Raw genomic sequence first — 16,981 nt, forward strand, 5'->3', positions numbered from 1 at the left:
AAGGCAGAGCTTCTGTATATTAGATAACTGGACTTTCTAAATATATATATACAATACAATATATATATATATATATATTGTATGTTATATATAGAAAATATATAAAATATTTGGCCCTGTTTATAACTAAGGCTAACCTACAAATATATAGATAGGAGAATAGCCTTCAACTAAGGTCAGCTAGCATTCTGCCTATCGAAGTTAAGCCTTCAAAAAAAATGTTAATTTGTGTGAAGTAAAAATAAAAAACCTGCCAAAACACAAAAAAATACCAAAATTTGGGAACTACCCCTATATTGGGAGGCTATCCTAAAATGTACACCAATATTGATAATTTTTGGTGGGAAAAATATCAAATAAGAGGCAAATTCGGCTGAAAAACACATGCCAAAAATATAGAATATTTTGGGATACCATTATATGGGATCTTCGGTATGTTTTCTTTTCAAACGAATATTTTTTACAATTAAAAAAAAACATATTTTTTTATAAAAAAACATACTTAAAGGCATGGATTTGTTAAAAATATATTTCATTTTTTTTTTTTTTTTTTTTTGTAGAGTCCCCTTATACCGGTACCCCGAATATTCAGTATTTTGTGGATTTTCGGCACATTTTTTTAATCAAAATAGCTACAATTTGTTACATGGAGTTTTCATTGGATGATACATGTTTTTACCAAAAAATGAGCAATATTGGTCCACTTTTTATGAGAGTCCGCATATAACGGTACACCCAAATATTTGGTATTTTTGGAGATTTTTTGACACTTTTTCAATTAAATTGACTATAATTTATTATTTTGGGTGTCCATTGGGTAGCAAATTTCCATACCAAAAATTATCAATATTGGTCCACTTTTTACGATAGCCCCAATATAACGATACCCCCAAATATTCGGATTTTGGTGATTTTTTGGCACATTTTTTAATTTAATTGACTACATTTTTTTAATTTGAGTTCCCATTGCATAGCAAATCTCGCTACCAAAAATTATCAATATTGGTCCACTTTATACGATAGCCCCCATATAACGGTACACCCAAATATTTGGTATTTTAGGGATTTTCGGCACGTTTTAAAATCGAATTGGCTACAATTTGGTATTTTGAGTTCTTATTGGGTACAAAATGTTCCTACCAAAAATTATTAATATTGGTCCACTTCTTATTAGAGCCCCGCATATAACGGTACACCCGAATATTCGATATTTTAGGGATTTTCAGTACGTTTTTAAATGAAATTTATTATTTTGAGTTCCCATTGGGTAGCAAATCTCCCTACCAAAAATTAGCAATATTAGTCCACTTCTTATGAGAGCCCCCCATATAACGGTACACCCGAATATTCGGTATTTAGGGGATTTTCGTCACGTTTTCAAATTAAATTGGCTACAATTTGGTATTTTGAGTTCTCATTGGGTACCAAATCTCCCTACCAAAAATTATCAATATTGGTCCACTTTTTACGATAGCCCCCATATAACGATACTCCCGAATGTTCGGTATTTTGGGGATTTTTTGGCATATTGTTTAATCAAAATGGCTACCAATTATTATTTTAAGTTCCCATTGGGAAGCTACTCTCCCTACCAAAAATTATCAATATTAGTCCACTTCTAATGAGAGCCCCCATATAACGGTACACCCGAATATTCGGTGTCTTGCAGATTTGTTGGCACATTTTTCAATCAACATGGCTACAATTTATTATTTTAAGTTCCCACTGGGTAGCAAATCTTCCTACCAAAAATTAGCAATATAAGTCCACTTCTTACGATAGCCCCCATATAACGATACACCCGACAATTCGGTATTTTGGGGATTTTCGGCACGTTTTTCAATCAAAATGGCTACAATTTATTATTTTGAGTTCCCATTGGGTAGCAAATCTCCCTACCAAAAATTAGCAATATAAGTCAACTTCTTACGATAGCCCCCATATATCGATATCCCCAAAAATTTTGTTTTTTTGGGGATTTTTTTTGCGCATTTTTCATTCAAATTGGCTACAATTTTTTATTTTGAGTTCCCATTGGGTAGCAAATCAATATTAGTCCACTTCTTATGAGAGCCCCCATATAACGGTACAGCCGAATATTCGAATACTCAGCACGTTTTTAAATTGAATTGGCTACAAGTTGGTACGTGGAGTTTTCATTTGGGTAGCTAATCTCCCTACCAAATATTATCGACATGAGCCCACTTTTTGGTATAGCCCCCATATTATATTAACAAATTCATGCCTCTGATGAATTGGAGGTCTTATAAAAATATATTTTTTTAACTAAAAAAAAATATATTTTTTAATTTTTTTTTATTAACCCTTTGACGTATCAATTAGCACAACGAAGTTCGCTTCCAACTGTTAGCGCACAACTTGCATTAGACTTTGTACTCAACTGGAACAATTTTTTTTTTTTTTGTTCACATTATTAGCTGAAAATAACGGGAAAATTGCAATTCTCTTTTCATCAAATGTACACTTCTACACACCACGAGTTAGACTCGTGATAATCAATTTAGGCACAGAAATTGTACCACGAGTCAGACTCGGGGAAATACGTCAAAGGGTTAAAAAAAATATTTGGTAGAAAAAAACATACCGAAAATCCCATATAACGGTACCCAAAATATTCGATATTTTCGGTATGTTTTCTTTTTGTCAAACCAATTTTTTTTTTACCGTACAAAAAAAAATTGAAAATTATACGAAAAATATTTTTTTACAAATTCAAGTTGGAGATCGCCGAAAAATTAGTTTTTCTTTTATAACAAAAAAACAATTTTTCTATCGTATGAGGATCCTTTAAAAATAGAAAACCCTTTGAGTATATTTTTAGCAACCATTTCTAATGGAAGTTCATACTTCTATAAAAGGACTACTATCTACCACAAAACACTCATATCCCCACCATTACCCCCCAACTAAAAAAAAAACACATACCTACACATCTACTTGGAAAAAGAAATCCGCCAAACCATAACCACAAACACTGGCAGCAACACCACCAAACTAAAAACTTTCGTCCTTTTTTATTAGGTTATTTTCCTCGCTGTGTCTGTCTGTTTGTCTCTGTGTGTGTACGTCTGTGAAATAAGAAAGTTTTCAGTGTTTCTGAATTCCAGTTCAATTTCTAAGGATGTTGATGCTTTAGAAAGATATTTTATTTGCAAAATATTCTGTGCTCCTAATACCAAATGAGGCAAAGTTATGCGTTTGCCAGCGGTTAGTTTTTTTTTCCAAAGTTACCACAAACCGGACTTTTTTCTTTTAATGGTAAAAGGTTGGTAAGGGAAGGGAACAGTGAAGGAAGGAGAAAACGTATTATACAAATAAATTAGTGCTAATAAAGAAATAATGTGTGCAACTGTTTAAAACCTAATGGGTGGTCTATCCTCAACCTTATTGTCATTCACTACATGTTTGAAATAATGAGTTTATTGTGAATGTGAAGATTTTAGGAAAATGTATTTTGGTATCAAAAAAAACTAGATAATTAAAATATTTTTTTATTTTTAAACCTTCGAAATCGTTTATAACCACATCGATTTTATCGACAAAATTTGTTATAACGACAAAACTATGCAAAACTCACATAATAAGTTCTACCCTATTATTAAATATGACTTATAACGAATATCGCTTATAGCGGCCAATTTCGGTCCCTTGATCGTCCTTATAAGCATTATAGCAGATGTCGTCTCTACGTAGATATTATGATAATATTTCTCACCATATAAAATGACCTCCATTCACCTCTCTTCACAACATTATTGTCACCTTTTTAAAGTAAATACAAAAATAAATAATATTTTCTATTTTATTTATTTTAGTTTTAACATTTATTATTTTATTTTTTTTCTTTTATTTAAATAAGAAGGAAAAAAATAAACGCTGTTTACATTACTAGGCCACACATGGACTGTAGTAGCGGCTTTGGATGTGTGAGAATCAACAGTCAGCATCTCAGTCCCATTGTATTAATCTCACGTAAAAGAATTAAACAATAACAACAACACCAACAACCATCCCATAAGGGCTTAACAACATAAACAATAACAACAAGAACGAACCAAGATAAAAAATAACACGAATTGAAAGAAACGAAGTCTCTGCACAGCACACCCCCAACGCACAGAGAACCCACACATGCAGGCCACCTTTCGTCTAACACCGAGAGAGAGAGAAAGGTAAACAAGAAAGTATTGTTGTGGGGGAGACACTAACAATGTAGTTGAGATGCTGTACTCCATCACTCACCTTTCTTGCTTTCGTTGCTTCACTATTGGAGTGCGTGTCTGAGCAAAAGGAAACAGAGAGCCTTGATTGCCACTATTGCTATTGTTGTTGTTGTGATCTTTGTTAGCACATCCGAGCATGATGTTATAATAACAGTCATTCGTTTGTGTTGTTACTGTTATTGTTGTTGATGTTATAGTTTTTTGTTTTTGTTTTCCTTCTCTGAGGGGAGATTATAGAGAAGTCAAACAATAACAACTAGGCTAACAATTTAAAAAAAAAATAAAGAATACAAAAACAAAACTAAGCCAGCCAGATGAATAAATATAGAAAAAACGAGATATAAGAAAAAAAAACAACAATAAAAAATAAATATCAGAAATAAAAATAAATGAAGACCAAGAAGCAAAAGAAGAAAACAACAAAACATACAATAAATAATAATAACCATTAAGAAAAGGCAACATTAAATATAAAAAATTACATTTAACGCACACACACAGACATACATACATATATACACACTGATGTTTTTTGTTTGTGTGTTATAGAATTGAGTTTCATATTATTATAAAATATGTTTGTATAACGCGCGGCCGGCATAAATTCATCGAATTGTATATGGCGTTTATGTTGTTGTTGGTTTTGTTTTTTGTAGCATTGTTTTGTACGTGTGTGTACGAAGGTATGAGTGTTGCTCATTATAACCTCTATCTGTTTGTGTGTCCATCTGTTATAATTTTTTTGTTTTGTTTACCAGAAATGCGTTATGTTTTTTATGCTGCTGCTGATACTTCGTATGGTCTTCGTGTTGGATGAAACGAGTCAGCCAGTTTGTCTCTTGTGATATTGGCGGCAGTGGAATTGTGAAGAGCTTTCGTGAGAATAAAAACAAATAACAAACAAAACAAGACATGAAAGTTCGATTTAAACCAGAGACAGGCAGAGGGCCGCTCCTTTGTGATTTGTTGCACACAAATAATTCTCAAAGAGAGCACGAGTGCGTTGTTTTGCCCGATGCTGATTTAAACAAATCATAGTCCGAAATTGAAAAGGGATTACTTTTTGCATATTTTAAAATAGGAATTTGAAAATTATTTCTAAATTTAAAAAAAAAATTAAAAATTTCTCCCACACTTGACCCCCAATTTACACAACCTTCTCCTTGGCAGGACATAATCGACATTAGTCCCTATAACTTGCATACCCACCTCGTACGGACAGCTTTTTGCTTGACTTTATCGACAACGTCATTACAAAAACAACAACAATTTTTTATAAATGGCAAAGAACAACAACTCATAAATCGTAATCATAAAAATAATAATAAGAAGAAGAATGGTGGTGTGTCTATCTGTCAGTATGTATGTATTCTATGCCTTCCTTTAAACATTATCCCGCAAACATATGCATGCGTGTGTGTGTGTTCGTTTGTATGAGGGCTTGTGTATTTTCTTTACCATATATTTTTTCTTATTTGTGCACAGACATAATTTGTATTTATTATAAATATTTATTTATAATTTCTCGTACATTCTGTATCCAATTTCGTTTCCCTTGTGATGTGAGGTGAGGTGGTGCCCATCATTGATGCAGGCTAAGTGCGTACATTCAACTGTACTCGATGATCTTAATTTAAGGGGAGAGAGAGAAGGAGTTTTGTGTGTGAGTAATTTTTTTTTTTTGTTTTGTAATAAATATTTATCGGAATATCTTTAATCTGTACTTTGTATTGGAAAAAAAACAACAGCAAATGTATCGTCATTGCCGTTTATTAGCCAGCTTTGGTAGAGGATGGGCACAGTGGTTGGAATACAAATAATAGGAATGGGTATTTTTAAAAGAAAAAACACAGTTAAAACGAAAAATAAGGAAGAAATATTCACAACAGTTACAGAAAACTGTTATACACCAGTAAAATCTATTGTTTTATATGAAAAACATCCTTTGTTTTACTAGAACCCAAAAATATTCATAAATAGGTACATTCTCTGAGTATAACAGTTATGGAAAAACTGTTATACACCATTATAAACTGTCGTATTACATAGAAAACTAGTTCTTTGTTATTATAAATGGGAAATATTTAATTTTTACTTGAATAACAGTTATAACAAACTGTTATACGTCACTAAAAAGTATTGTATTTTATGGAAATTAAGGAAATTAAACTGTTATAAAGCATCGATAAAGGAGTTTTGTAAATCATATAATAGTTACAAAATAATTATTTACACAACTAGGCATTTAAAGATAATACATATAAATTTTTGAAATGTATAACAGTTATGAAAACTGTTATACGTTAAGAAAAGTGTATTTAAATAATTAGGAGACAATGATATGGGCATCTAGTTTGTATAACATTTTTAGAAACTGTTATACTGCTTCAAAACTACTGTTATACATTAAAAAATCAAATTTTATCAACGCTTATAAGCTACAACAGTTTGAAAATCGATTATTTATATATTTTGTATTTAAAATATGTATGTATGTTTTTTATAACTGTTATAAAAACTGTTATAATTTTCGAAAAAAATGTCTTAAAATACCTAGGTTATTTCAATTTTACTCAGAAAATAGACAATATTTGCTTTGTATAACAGTTTTCAAAACTGTTATACATCCCCCAAAACTGTTATACATTTAAAAAAATTAGGTTTTTAATTTAAAAAAAAATTATCTAATGATTTGAAAACTAACTACAATATTTTTTAAAACTGTTATACTGATTTTTTAAGTAAAAAAATCATAAATTTATTAAATTCTCTATATAAAGAATGGGTCATTAAAACTGTTATATTACCAATTTTTTTGAAAATAAAATTAATTAAATGGTATACCTTTCTTCTTTTTTTTTTATTTTGTGTTTTTTTCATTCAAACCACTGTGCAATTTTTGAAATTATTACATATGCATGATTTGCTTAACAACAACCACCCTCCATTGTTATACCACCACCACAACAACAATAACAACAACATCAATACCAAATGGAAAATAATAACGAAGTAATTACAAGCCTCCAGGAAATTTCAAGAATTCCAAATGATAGAAAACTCTGTGGGTCGGGATGATCGTTGGACTGCTATGGAAAAAATTTAATTATTTTTTATTGTAATTTAAAATATAAAATAATAATAATACCGAGAAATGAGATGAGAGTTTCAACAGTCACAATAGATAACAAAAGTTGGAGAGGAGTTAGGATGATGAGAAGATAAACGGGATAAATTGGAGATCTCTCTCAATCTCAATAACAGTCAAGACTGGGAGACAGATGAGAGTTCTTCTTCTCATAATATTTGTCAAGAGAAATAGATATTAAAAAATATATGACATACCGGAAAATAAACACCTCTTTAATTTTTGTAAAAACATCAGAAAAAAGTCCGTAGAGAATTCAGTTCCACAAAAAGCTTTTCTTAAACATGGAATTTTTTTTCCAAATATAAATTATCACTCATCTCTCTCTCTCTCTTCTTCATACAAATTACTCTCAAAGGTAGGAAGCGTGCGGGGATTTGCGGCTCTGTGTGATAAAAAAAATCATTCTCACAGTTTGAAAGTGTAGCGAGTAGTTATTTTGTTCACAACGAAATCGAGACGCGCGTGACTTTACTTTCTGTTTTAATACTGACCCATCTAATATGCCGGACGGCCAGCCAGACTGCTTGCTAACCAACCAGCCAGTCAAGCATCAAGTGTTCCATCCATTCATGCGTCCATTGAATTTTTGTGAATGAAAAATTGTAGGCAAACGCTGATGACTTTCTTCTGACCAAAAAAAAAAAAAAACGAGCCGAGGTAGGTGCACAATCACAACAAAATTGTAGTGTCATCGCCGTCTGTAGTCAACGACGCGTCGTTGTTGTCATCTTCAACGAACGACGGCAACAGCAACAACAACAACAAAATTATCGTCATCATAATCATCAACAACATCTTTAGCGGCGTCATCGACTTTTGCTGCCTTGTTCTCATAAAAATTCATTCAGTCATTCATTCATGTCCAAGCCGAAACAAACGTCATCGAACAACAAACAGACAATGAAGAATAACGCAAAAAAATGTGTACGTCCATACATACATCTACAAACGTTCGTACTTTTTCTTACACACACACACAATCAATTTGTAAAAAGTCCCCCTGTCATCTAATACTGGGATCTCAGACTGACTGACTGGCTGCCTGAGCGCAAGCACAAGGAAATGTGTATTTATTCGAGTGTATGTATGTGTGTGTGTGCGTATTTTTTGGCGTAAGAAAAATTATTCAATGATTTTTGTTGTTGATGTTATTATTTTGTTGGGGCTGTGACTTTTTTTTGCCAAAGAAAACTTGGCGTTTCATTTTGACATTTTGGTTTATGGCTACATGAACAAGCAAATGTGCCAGACAAAAAGTGTTTTGTTTTAGAAACTTTAAGAGTGAGAGTTACAGGGGACAAATTGTATTATTTATGTGTGTAAAAAAACATATTTTTTTTGGACATATGTGAATGAAAACTATTCCTTGAAGATGACATCAATGAACTGCTTAGCAGTGTTCACAATTCTTGCCGAAACCTCTATTCAACGATATGATTATTTAAATTTCTAATACAATTAATCAATGAAACTATAATAGTTTGCGATCTTTTATTTCAATTTATGATTTTATATTAAAAAAATCATGTTCTTCCGAGTATAACAGTTTCAAAAACAACTGTATAAACCATGAAACCTTATTATTCTGCTGAAGAATGCAATATTTTGCAAATTTAGAGCCAAAATTTTGAGATTTTGCCTTGTATAACAGTTACAACAAAACTGTTATACACTAAGAAAATGTGTTGTTCAGCTTTAAAATTCAATATTTAGGATTTGAGAAGCAAAATTTTAAAATTTAACTAAGTATAACAGTTATAGAAAACTGTTATAAAACCACCAAACTTTTCAAAAGTTATGAAATTGGCTATTCATTTAATTCTTTATCTAAATAAGCAATTTAATTCCAAATTTCAATTCCAAATCAAAAATATAACATTTCAGCCTTATAAGAAGATATAAAAAAACTGTTATACTTCCCAAAAAACTGTTCTAAGGTCATAAAATAAACAAATTCATATTTTTTCGAGTATAACATTCTTAAAAATAACTGTATAAACCAAGAAAGTTTATTGTTCGACTTTAGAATGCAATATTTTAAAATTTGGAGCCAAAATGTTGAGATTTTGTCTTGTATAACAGTTACAACAAAACTGTTATACACTAATAACATGTGTTTTTCTGCTATATAACTCAAAATTAAACATCTTGGAAGCAAAATTTGAAAAAAGTATAACAGTTATATAAACTGTTATATAACCACCAAACAAAAAGTAGAAATCGGCTATTTATTAATTCCTGATTAAAAATATAGCATTTCTACCTTATATAAATGAAATGAAAAACTGATATACCTCTTAATAAAACTGTTCTAAAGTAAAAAAAAAAAAAAAATAAACAATCCTCCTTTTTCGAACTAAAATTTTTCGCTGATATTTAATTTTAAAATACGAATGTAAAATTAATTAAACAAAAATATATTAAAATTTTTTAAGCATATTCGTAATTTTTCTTCATGTATTTGATGGAAATAAAATTATTTTTTCATTGTATACTGTTATACTATAAAAAATTAATTTTTCACAAAACTGTTATACCCTAAAAACATGTTATTCTGCTTTAAAATTCAATACTATCTGATTTTAATGCAAAATTTTGAAATTTTACTTTGTATAACAGTTAGTGGAAAACTGTTATACTTGTCGTAAAACTCTTCTAATGTCATAAAATCAACTATATAATGTTAAACAATCCGAAATATAACATTTTTACACTGTATAACAGTTAGGAAAAAACTGTTATACTCTCAAAAAACAGCTATGTGATTAAAAAATTGTGTTTTTATTAGTGTTAAAACAGAAATATTGACTTTTAACGTGTCTAACAGTAAGGAAAAAACTGTTATACACTCAAAAAACTGTTATATGGTTAAAAAATTGTGCTTTTATTTATATAAAACCAGAAATATTGACTTTTAACGTGTAAGATAATTGTAAATTATTATAGTGTTGTATTTCACATTTGCCAAATAGTTTGTTGTTTATTTATTTATTTTTTTGTAAATTGTTTTTAATTTTCACAAAAAACAAACAAATTAACATGTTAACATTATTATATTTATAGTTATTTGTATAGTTGTGGGTCTCAAAGTATGACTACATTATAGAAAATATAAAGAACCCCCCTTCGCCCTTGCCCCAACATCTTGGCAGAGAGTGAGAGACAGACAGACACTGGCGTGGCAATAAATGCGTTACGCTTCAGTGTTGAGGAGTTAGAAATGTCAAGTATGTGAATGGTGGAGCCTGAGCAGGGGGCGAAGAGAGTGTGTGCTAATAATTTTCAAGTTAATGACAAAATTACTTAAAGCAGTCATTGTTTGTGTGTCTGTCGATCTGTTGGGTTATTTTTCTAATAGGCCAATAAGTAGACATAAATATGTGTGTGTGTATGTATGTGCGCATATGAGCTTGCCACACACATCTAGTTGTCGGCAGAAGAAAAAAAATCACTTCACTTTGTTTCGAGGAGAGCAACATCCAACAATCATCGTTCAACTTTAAGTAAATATTTGTTGAAATTACTAAGAAACAGACAACAAAGGAGACGGCGGAGACAAATGTAAATAACAAGGCAAAGGTAAAAACAAATTGCAAAAAAATAAAATAGTTATAAACCACGCTAACATTATTAAATATTATTTAAACGTTGTGATTTAAATAAGTTAACCGCAGCTGCTGCTGCTGGAGATAATTGAATGTCATGTGTTTGTTTATGTGGAGATTTTTTTTTGCAATTTTAAATTTTCCTTATAAATTAACGACTATTATTAAATAATAATAGTTGTGTTCCAGAACCTGCAATACAGTACTATTTTAACAAAAAGAGCCTACCAAGAGGTTATAAAAATTGTTTAAAAAATCCACGCCTCAGGGCCTACCAGGAAGCTCTAAAAATTGTTTAAAAAATCCACGCCTCAGGGCCTACCAGGAAGCTCTAAAAATTGTTTAAAAAATCCACGCCTCAGGGCCTACCAGGAAGCTCTAAAAATTGTTTAAAAAATCCACGCCTCAGGGCCTACCAGGAAGCTCTAAAAATTGTTTAAATTATCCACGCCTCAGGGCCTACCAGGAAGCTCTAAAAATTGTTTAAAAAATCCACGCCTCAGGGCCTACCAAGAGGCTATAAAAATTGTTTAAAAAATCCACGCCTCAGGGCCTACCAGGAAGCTCTAAAAATTGTTTAAAAAATCCACGCCTCAGGGCCTACCAGGAAGCTCTAAAAATTGTTTAAAAAATCCACGCCTCAGGGCCTACCAGGAACGCCTCAGGGCCTACCAGGAAGCTCTAAAAATTGTTTAAAAAATCCACGCCTCAGGGCCTACCAGGAAGCTCTAAAAATTGTTTAAAAAATCCACGCCTCAGGGCCTACCAGGAAGCTCTAAAAATTGTTTAAAAAATCCGCGCCTCAGGGCCTACCAAGAGGCTATAAAAATTGTTTAAAAAAATCCACGCCTAAGGGCCTACCAAGAGGCTATAAAAATTGTTTAAAAAATCCACGCCTCAGGGCCTACCAGGAGGCTATAAAAATTGTTTAAAAAATCCACGCCTCAGGGCCTACCAAGAGGCTATAAAAATTGTTTAAAAAATCCACGCCTCAGGGCCTAACAAGAGGCTCTAAAAATTGTTTAAAAAATCCACGCCTCAGGGCCTACCAAGAGGCTATAAAAATTGTTTAAAAAATCCACGCCTCAGGGAGGGTCTGTTTAAAAAATCCAAGAGGCTCTAAAAATTGTTTAAAAAATCCACGCCTCAGGGCCTACCAGGAGGCTAAAAATTGTTTAAAAAAATTGTTAAAAAAAAATCCACGCCTGAGGGTCTAACAAGAGGCTATAAAAATTGTTTAAAAAATCCACGCCTGAGGGTCTAACAAGAGGCTATAAAAATTGTTTAAAAAATCCACGCCTGAGGGTCTAACAAGAGGCTATAAAAATTGTTTAAAAAATCCACGCCTCAGGGCCTACCAGGAGGCTATAAAAATTGTTTACAAAATCCACGCCTTAGGGCCTACCAAGAGGTTATAAAAATTGTTTAAAAAATCCACGCCTTAGAGCCTACCAAGAGGCTATAAAAATTGTTTAAAAAATCCACGCCTTAGGGCCTACCAAGAGGCTATAAAAATTGTTTAAAAAATCCACACCTTAGGTTCTACCAAGAAGCTATACAAATTGTTTAAAAAATCCACGCCTTAGGGTCTACCAAGAGGCTATAAAAATTGTTTTAAAAATCCACGCCTTAGGGCCTACCAAGAGGCTATAAAAATTGTTTAATGAAATCCACGCCTCAGGGCCTACCAGGAGGCTATAAAAATTGTTTAAAAAATCCACACCTCAGGGCCTACCAGGAGGCTATAAAAATTGTTTAAAAAATCCACACCTCAGAGCCTACCAGGAGGCTATAAAAATTGTTTAAAAAAATCCAAGCCTTAAGGCCTACCAAAAGGCTATAAAATTTTATTTAATTTTTAAGTACGGATTTTACCATTTTTTTACGCCTTTGAGTAATTTTTTTTTTAAATTGCAGAGTAACTTCCCCCAAAAAATGCGGGAACACAACTAATATATATAAAATTTTATAATATTTAATTTTAGTCTTTGGTCAACTTACCCTCTCCTCTTCCCGTATCATTTCGGCAATTTCCGGTTTTATTTCCATATCATCGTGATGCGAAGAAGAACTGGCACCCGCCGGATTACTTGCCGTCGTTGAAGCTCCCGCCGCTGCTGCTGCCAGTGAAGCACCCAAAGCACTGGCCATGGCATGCGAATGGGCCGCGGCCTGCAACTGTTGATGTTGGGCGGCCAATTGCTGGGCCGCGGCGGCGGCATGATGATGCGGATGATGAGGATTGGCCAAGGCTGCAGCGGCCACTGCAGCTGCTGCCGGATGGGGATGTATTGAAATGGGCGGAGGTTGTGGTGGTGCCTGGGCTGGTCCATTGGAGGCATTACTTGAGGGTGAAGGCAAAGATGAGGGTGTTGCTATATTACCACCACCACCTACACTTGCCGAACGGCTAGGCACCTGCTGAGGTGGTGTCATCAGGGGCGGTGAACAGCTACGTTCCGGACGATAATTTAAGGCCATGGGATTTGTGGAAGATGTTGCATTGGCGGAGGACGAATTTTGAGCGGAATTTGTTTGCGAACTTGTGGCAGATGATGATGTCAGGGGTGTGGAGTTTGAATTTAAGGCTGTTGTAGTTTCTATTGGTGTTGAGCTGGCCATGGGATTGGGGGAAGCAAAAGGATTGCGGACAATTGTAGAGGTGGTATTGGCGCCTGGATTTCTCGGGCAATGTTCTTTTTCCCTCAACTGGGGCGGGGGAGAGTGGACCCTTGTGTTATTATTGTTATTATTTTCCCCCATCTTAGGTGTGACACGTCCCTCATCCACAAAGAAACCATCCCTAGAACGTTTGCGAATTCTTTGCTCTGCAGGATTTTGTGTTGCTGCTGCAGTTGTTGTTGCTGCTATTTTCGGGGCTATTTGTATTCTTGGTCGCTTGGCATGGGGGGACATATCCTGATCTGTGTCATGATCCTCCTCTTCTTCATCATCATTATCATCCTCCTGATACATTGGCCTACTGTGCCCTGCCAACAGTTGTGGTCCAGCCGCTTGGCCACTGCTCACCTCTGCCAGGCCACGGATTTTCAACATTTCGGCCACTTTCAACAAAGGATTTATTTGATCCTGACTGACGTTTATCTCACCCTTGTACATGAATTCCATCAACGCCTTCAGCTCCTGCCATCGTACATCACGCATAATAATTATCGGGTGTTGGCAAGGGTTGTCATAGAACAGAGCCTGAAAATAGGGTGAACAGGCGGACAAAATCATTTTATGGGCCTTAATCGAATGGCCCTCACATGCCAGGGTCACATCGACAAAGGATTCATTTTGCAGCAGCTCATCAAAAACATTTGTCAGGTTACTTTGATAGTTATTCCAACGCAGGCAGAATTGTTGGTTGTTGCGTCCGGGCTCGGGTACGGCTTTGGTGGGTGCCGTTTTATTGGCCAATACTTTCGGCATTAGATTGCTGAGTAGCCTCTCCTCTAAGGGATCGGGTAATTTAATGGGCGCCTCCAAACCTTTCATGGCTGCAAAACCAAACAACTCTGTTAGATGGCTTGTGGTCAGGTGATTTGGTGAGGCTGGCAAGGATCGCGATTTGTTCAGAGCCACCGAGGCATCCAATTGCATTTCGGGATCTTCTAAGACATTTGTAAAACCCACAACCTCACTGGAGGTCAATGGCCTGGGTGGCGGGGAGATATCACCACCAGCCATCAAGGGTTTAATGCCGCTCTCCAATGGATTGGCCACTCTCTCGATTAGCTGAGGTGTGGTGGGTTTTGCCGCTACTTCGGAAGGGGCTTTCATTGTAGACGATGCTGTGGTATCGGTTTCACTTTCTTTTGTTGTAGTTAATTTGTTATCACTTACTGTTGGTGTGGCTTCCTCTTCTCGAGGATATGTAATCGATTCTTTGAAATCTTGAAAATCATTTGCCACTGGCATCATAGATTTGGGTTCCTCACCCGTTTCCATTTCGTTGCGCTCCACTTTTAGGGTAAAATCTAAAATATCCTTTGTCAAATCCATTTTTGGTTGGGTATTTTTGTAATGCGATCTATTTTCGCAATTTACCAAGGTGCATTTTAATATGCGGTCGTTAGGCGGATGGGTAGAAGGTTAAAATGGTGGTGAAATTTTGTAGTTATTTTTCCTGAAAATGAAAAAGAGAAGAATATTAGATCAGTTCAAAGTTTATTTTTCAGTGAATTCAGAAATTCTAAATAAATACTATTAGAACGGATAAAGGATTGAAAAGTCCTGGCCGAAGGACCATTTGAAAATATTCAAACGTGACATTTTGAAAAAAAAAATATTTTTCATGTAGGCAAAACAAAATGCACCCCTATCTAGGGCCTACCAAGAGACTATAAAAATCGGTTAAAAAATCACACCTTAGGGCCTACCAAGAGGCTATAAAAATTGTCTAAAAATCCACGCCTCAGGGCCTACCAAGAGGCTATAAAAATTGTTTAAAAATTATTTTATTTTCTTGAAAAAATATTTGTTAAAAAATCCACGCCTTAAGGCCTACCACGAGGCTATAAAAATTATTTTAATTTCTTGAAAAAAATATTTGTTAAAAAATCCACGCCTTAGGGCCTACCAAGAGGCTATAAAAATTATTTTATTTTCTTGAAAAAATATTTGTTAAAAAATCCACGCCTTGAAAAAATATTTTTTTTTTAAAAATCCACGCCTTCGACTGTGGCTTCTTAAAAAAATATTTTTTTTTTTTAAATCCACGCCTTCGTCTGTGGCTTCTTAAAAAAATATTTTAAAAAAAATCCACGCCTTCGACTGTGGCTTCTTTAAAAAATTATTTTTAAAAAAATCCACGCCTTGCTGTGTCTTCTTGAAAAAATATTTTTTAAAAAATCCACACCTTGCTGTGGCTTCTTGAAAAAATATATTATTTTTTTTAAATCCACGACTTGCAGTGGCTTCTTGAAAAAATATTTCTTAAAAAAATTTTTAAAAAATAAAATATTATTTAAAAAATCCACGACTTGCAGTGGCTTCTTGAAAAAATATTTCTTAAAAAAATTTTTAAAAAATAAAATATTATTTAAAAAATCCACGCCTTCGGCTGTGGCTTCTTGAAAAAATATTTTTTAAAAAAATCCACGCCCTTTGGCTTCTTGGAATTTTTTTAAAAAATCCACGCCTTCGGCTGTGGCTTCTTGAAAAAATATTTTTTAAAAAATCCACGCCTTCGGCTGTGGCTTCTTGAAAAAATATTTTTTAAAAAATCCACGCCTTCGGCTGTGGCTTCTTGAAAAAATATTTTTTAAAAAATCCACGCCTTCGGCTGTGGCTTCTTGAAAAAATATTTTTTTAAAAAATCCACGCCTTCTTGAAAAAATATTTTTTTAAAAAATCCACGCCTTCGGCTGTGGCTTCTTAAAAAAAATATTTTTTAAAAAATCCACGCCTTCGGCTGTGGCTTCTTGAAAAAATATTTTTTAAAAAATCCACGCCTTCGGCTGTGGCTTCTTGAAAAAATATTTTTTTTTAAAAAAATCCAAAATATTTTTTTTAAAAAAATCCACGCCTTGAAAAAAATATTTGTTTTAAAAAATCACGCCTTGAAAAAAATTTTTTTTTTTAAATCCACGCCTTGAAAAAAATATTTTTTTAAAAAATTCACGCCTTGAAAAAATATGTTTTTTTTTAATCCACGCCTTGAAAAAAATGTTTTTTTTTAAATCCACGCCTTGAAAAAAATATTTTTAAAAATCTACGCCTCGAAAATTTTTTTTTAAAAAATCCACGCCTTGAAAAAAATATTTTTTTAAAAAATCCACGCCTTGAAAAAAATATTTTTTTTAAAAAATCCACGCCTTGAAAAAAATATTTTTTTTTTTAAAAAATCAACGCCTTGAAAAAAATATTTTTTTTTAAAAAATCCACGCCTTGAAAAAAATATTTTTTTTAAAAAAATCCACGCCTTGAAAAAAAATATTTTTTTTTAATCCACGCTTCTTTTGGTTACTTGAAAA

General features: G+C 33.3%; 1 protein-coding gene across 1 annotated transcript; it reads right to left on the reverse strand.

Moving 5' to 3' along the window:
- Positions 1-13,001: 13,001 nt before the first annotated feature.
- LOC133331583 (protein bric-a-brac 2) lies at positions 13,002-15,008 on the reverse strand (the record flags this gene model as incomplete). The annotated part of the gene is made up of 1 exon (XM_061539966.1): positions 13,002-15,008. A coding segment is annotated over exon 1 (2,007 nt), but the record flags the coding sequence as incomplete, so codon positions are not given.
- Positions 15,009-16,981: the final 1,973 nt, after the last annotated feature.

Source organism: Musca vetustissima, unplaced genomic scaffold, assembly GCF_032173495.1.
Source record: "Musca vetustissima isolate MV318-11 ecotype Yass unplaced genomic scaffold, APGP_CSIRO_Mvet_v1 utg1319, whole genome shotgun sequence".
Lineage (NCBI taxonomy): Eukaryota > Metazoa > Arthropoda > Insecta > Diptera > Muscidae > Musca > Musca vetustissima.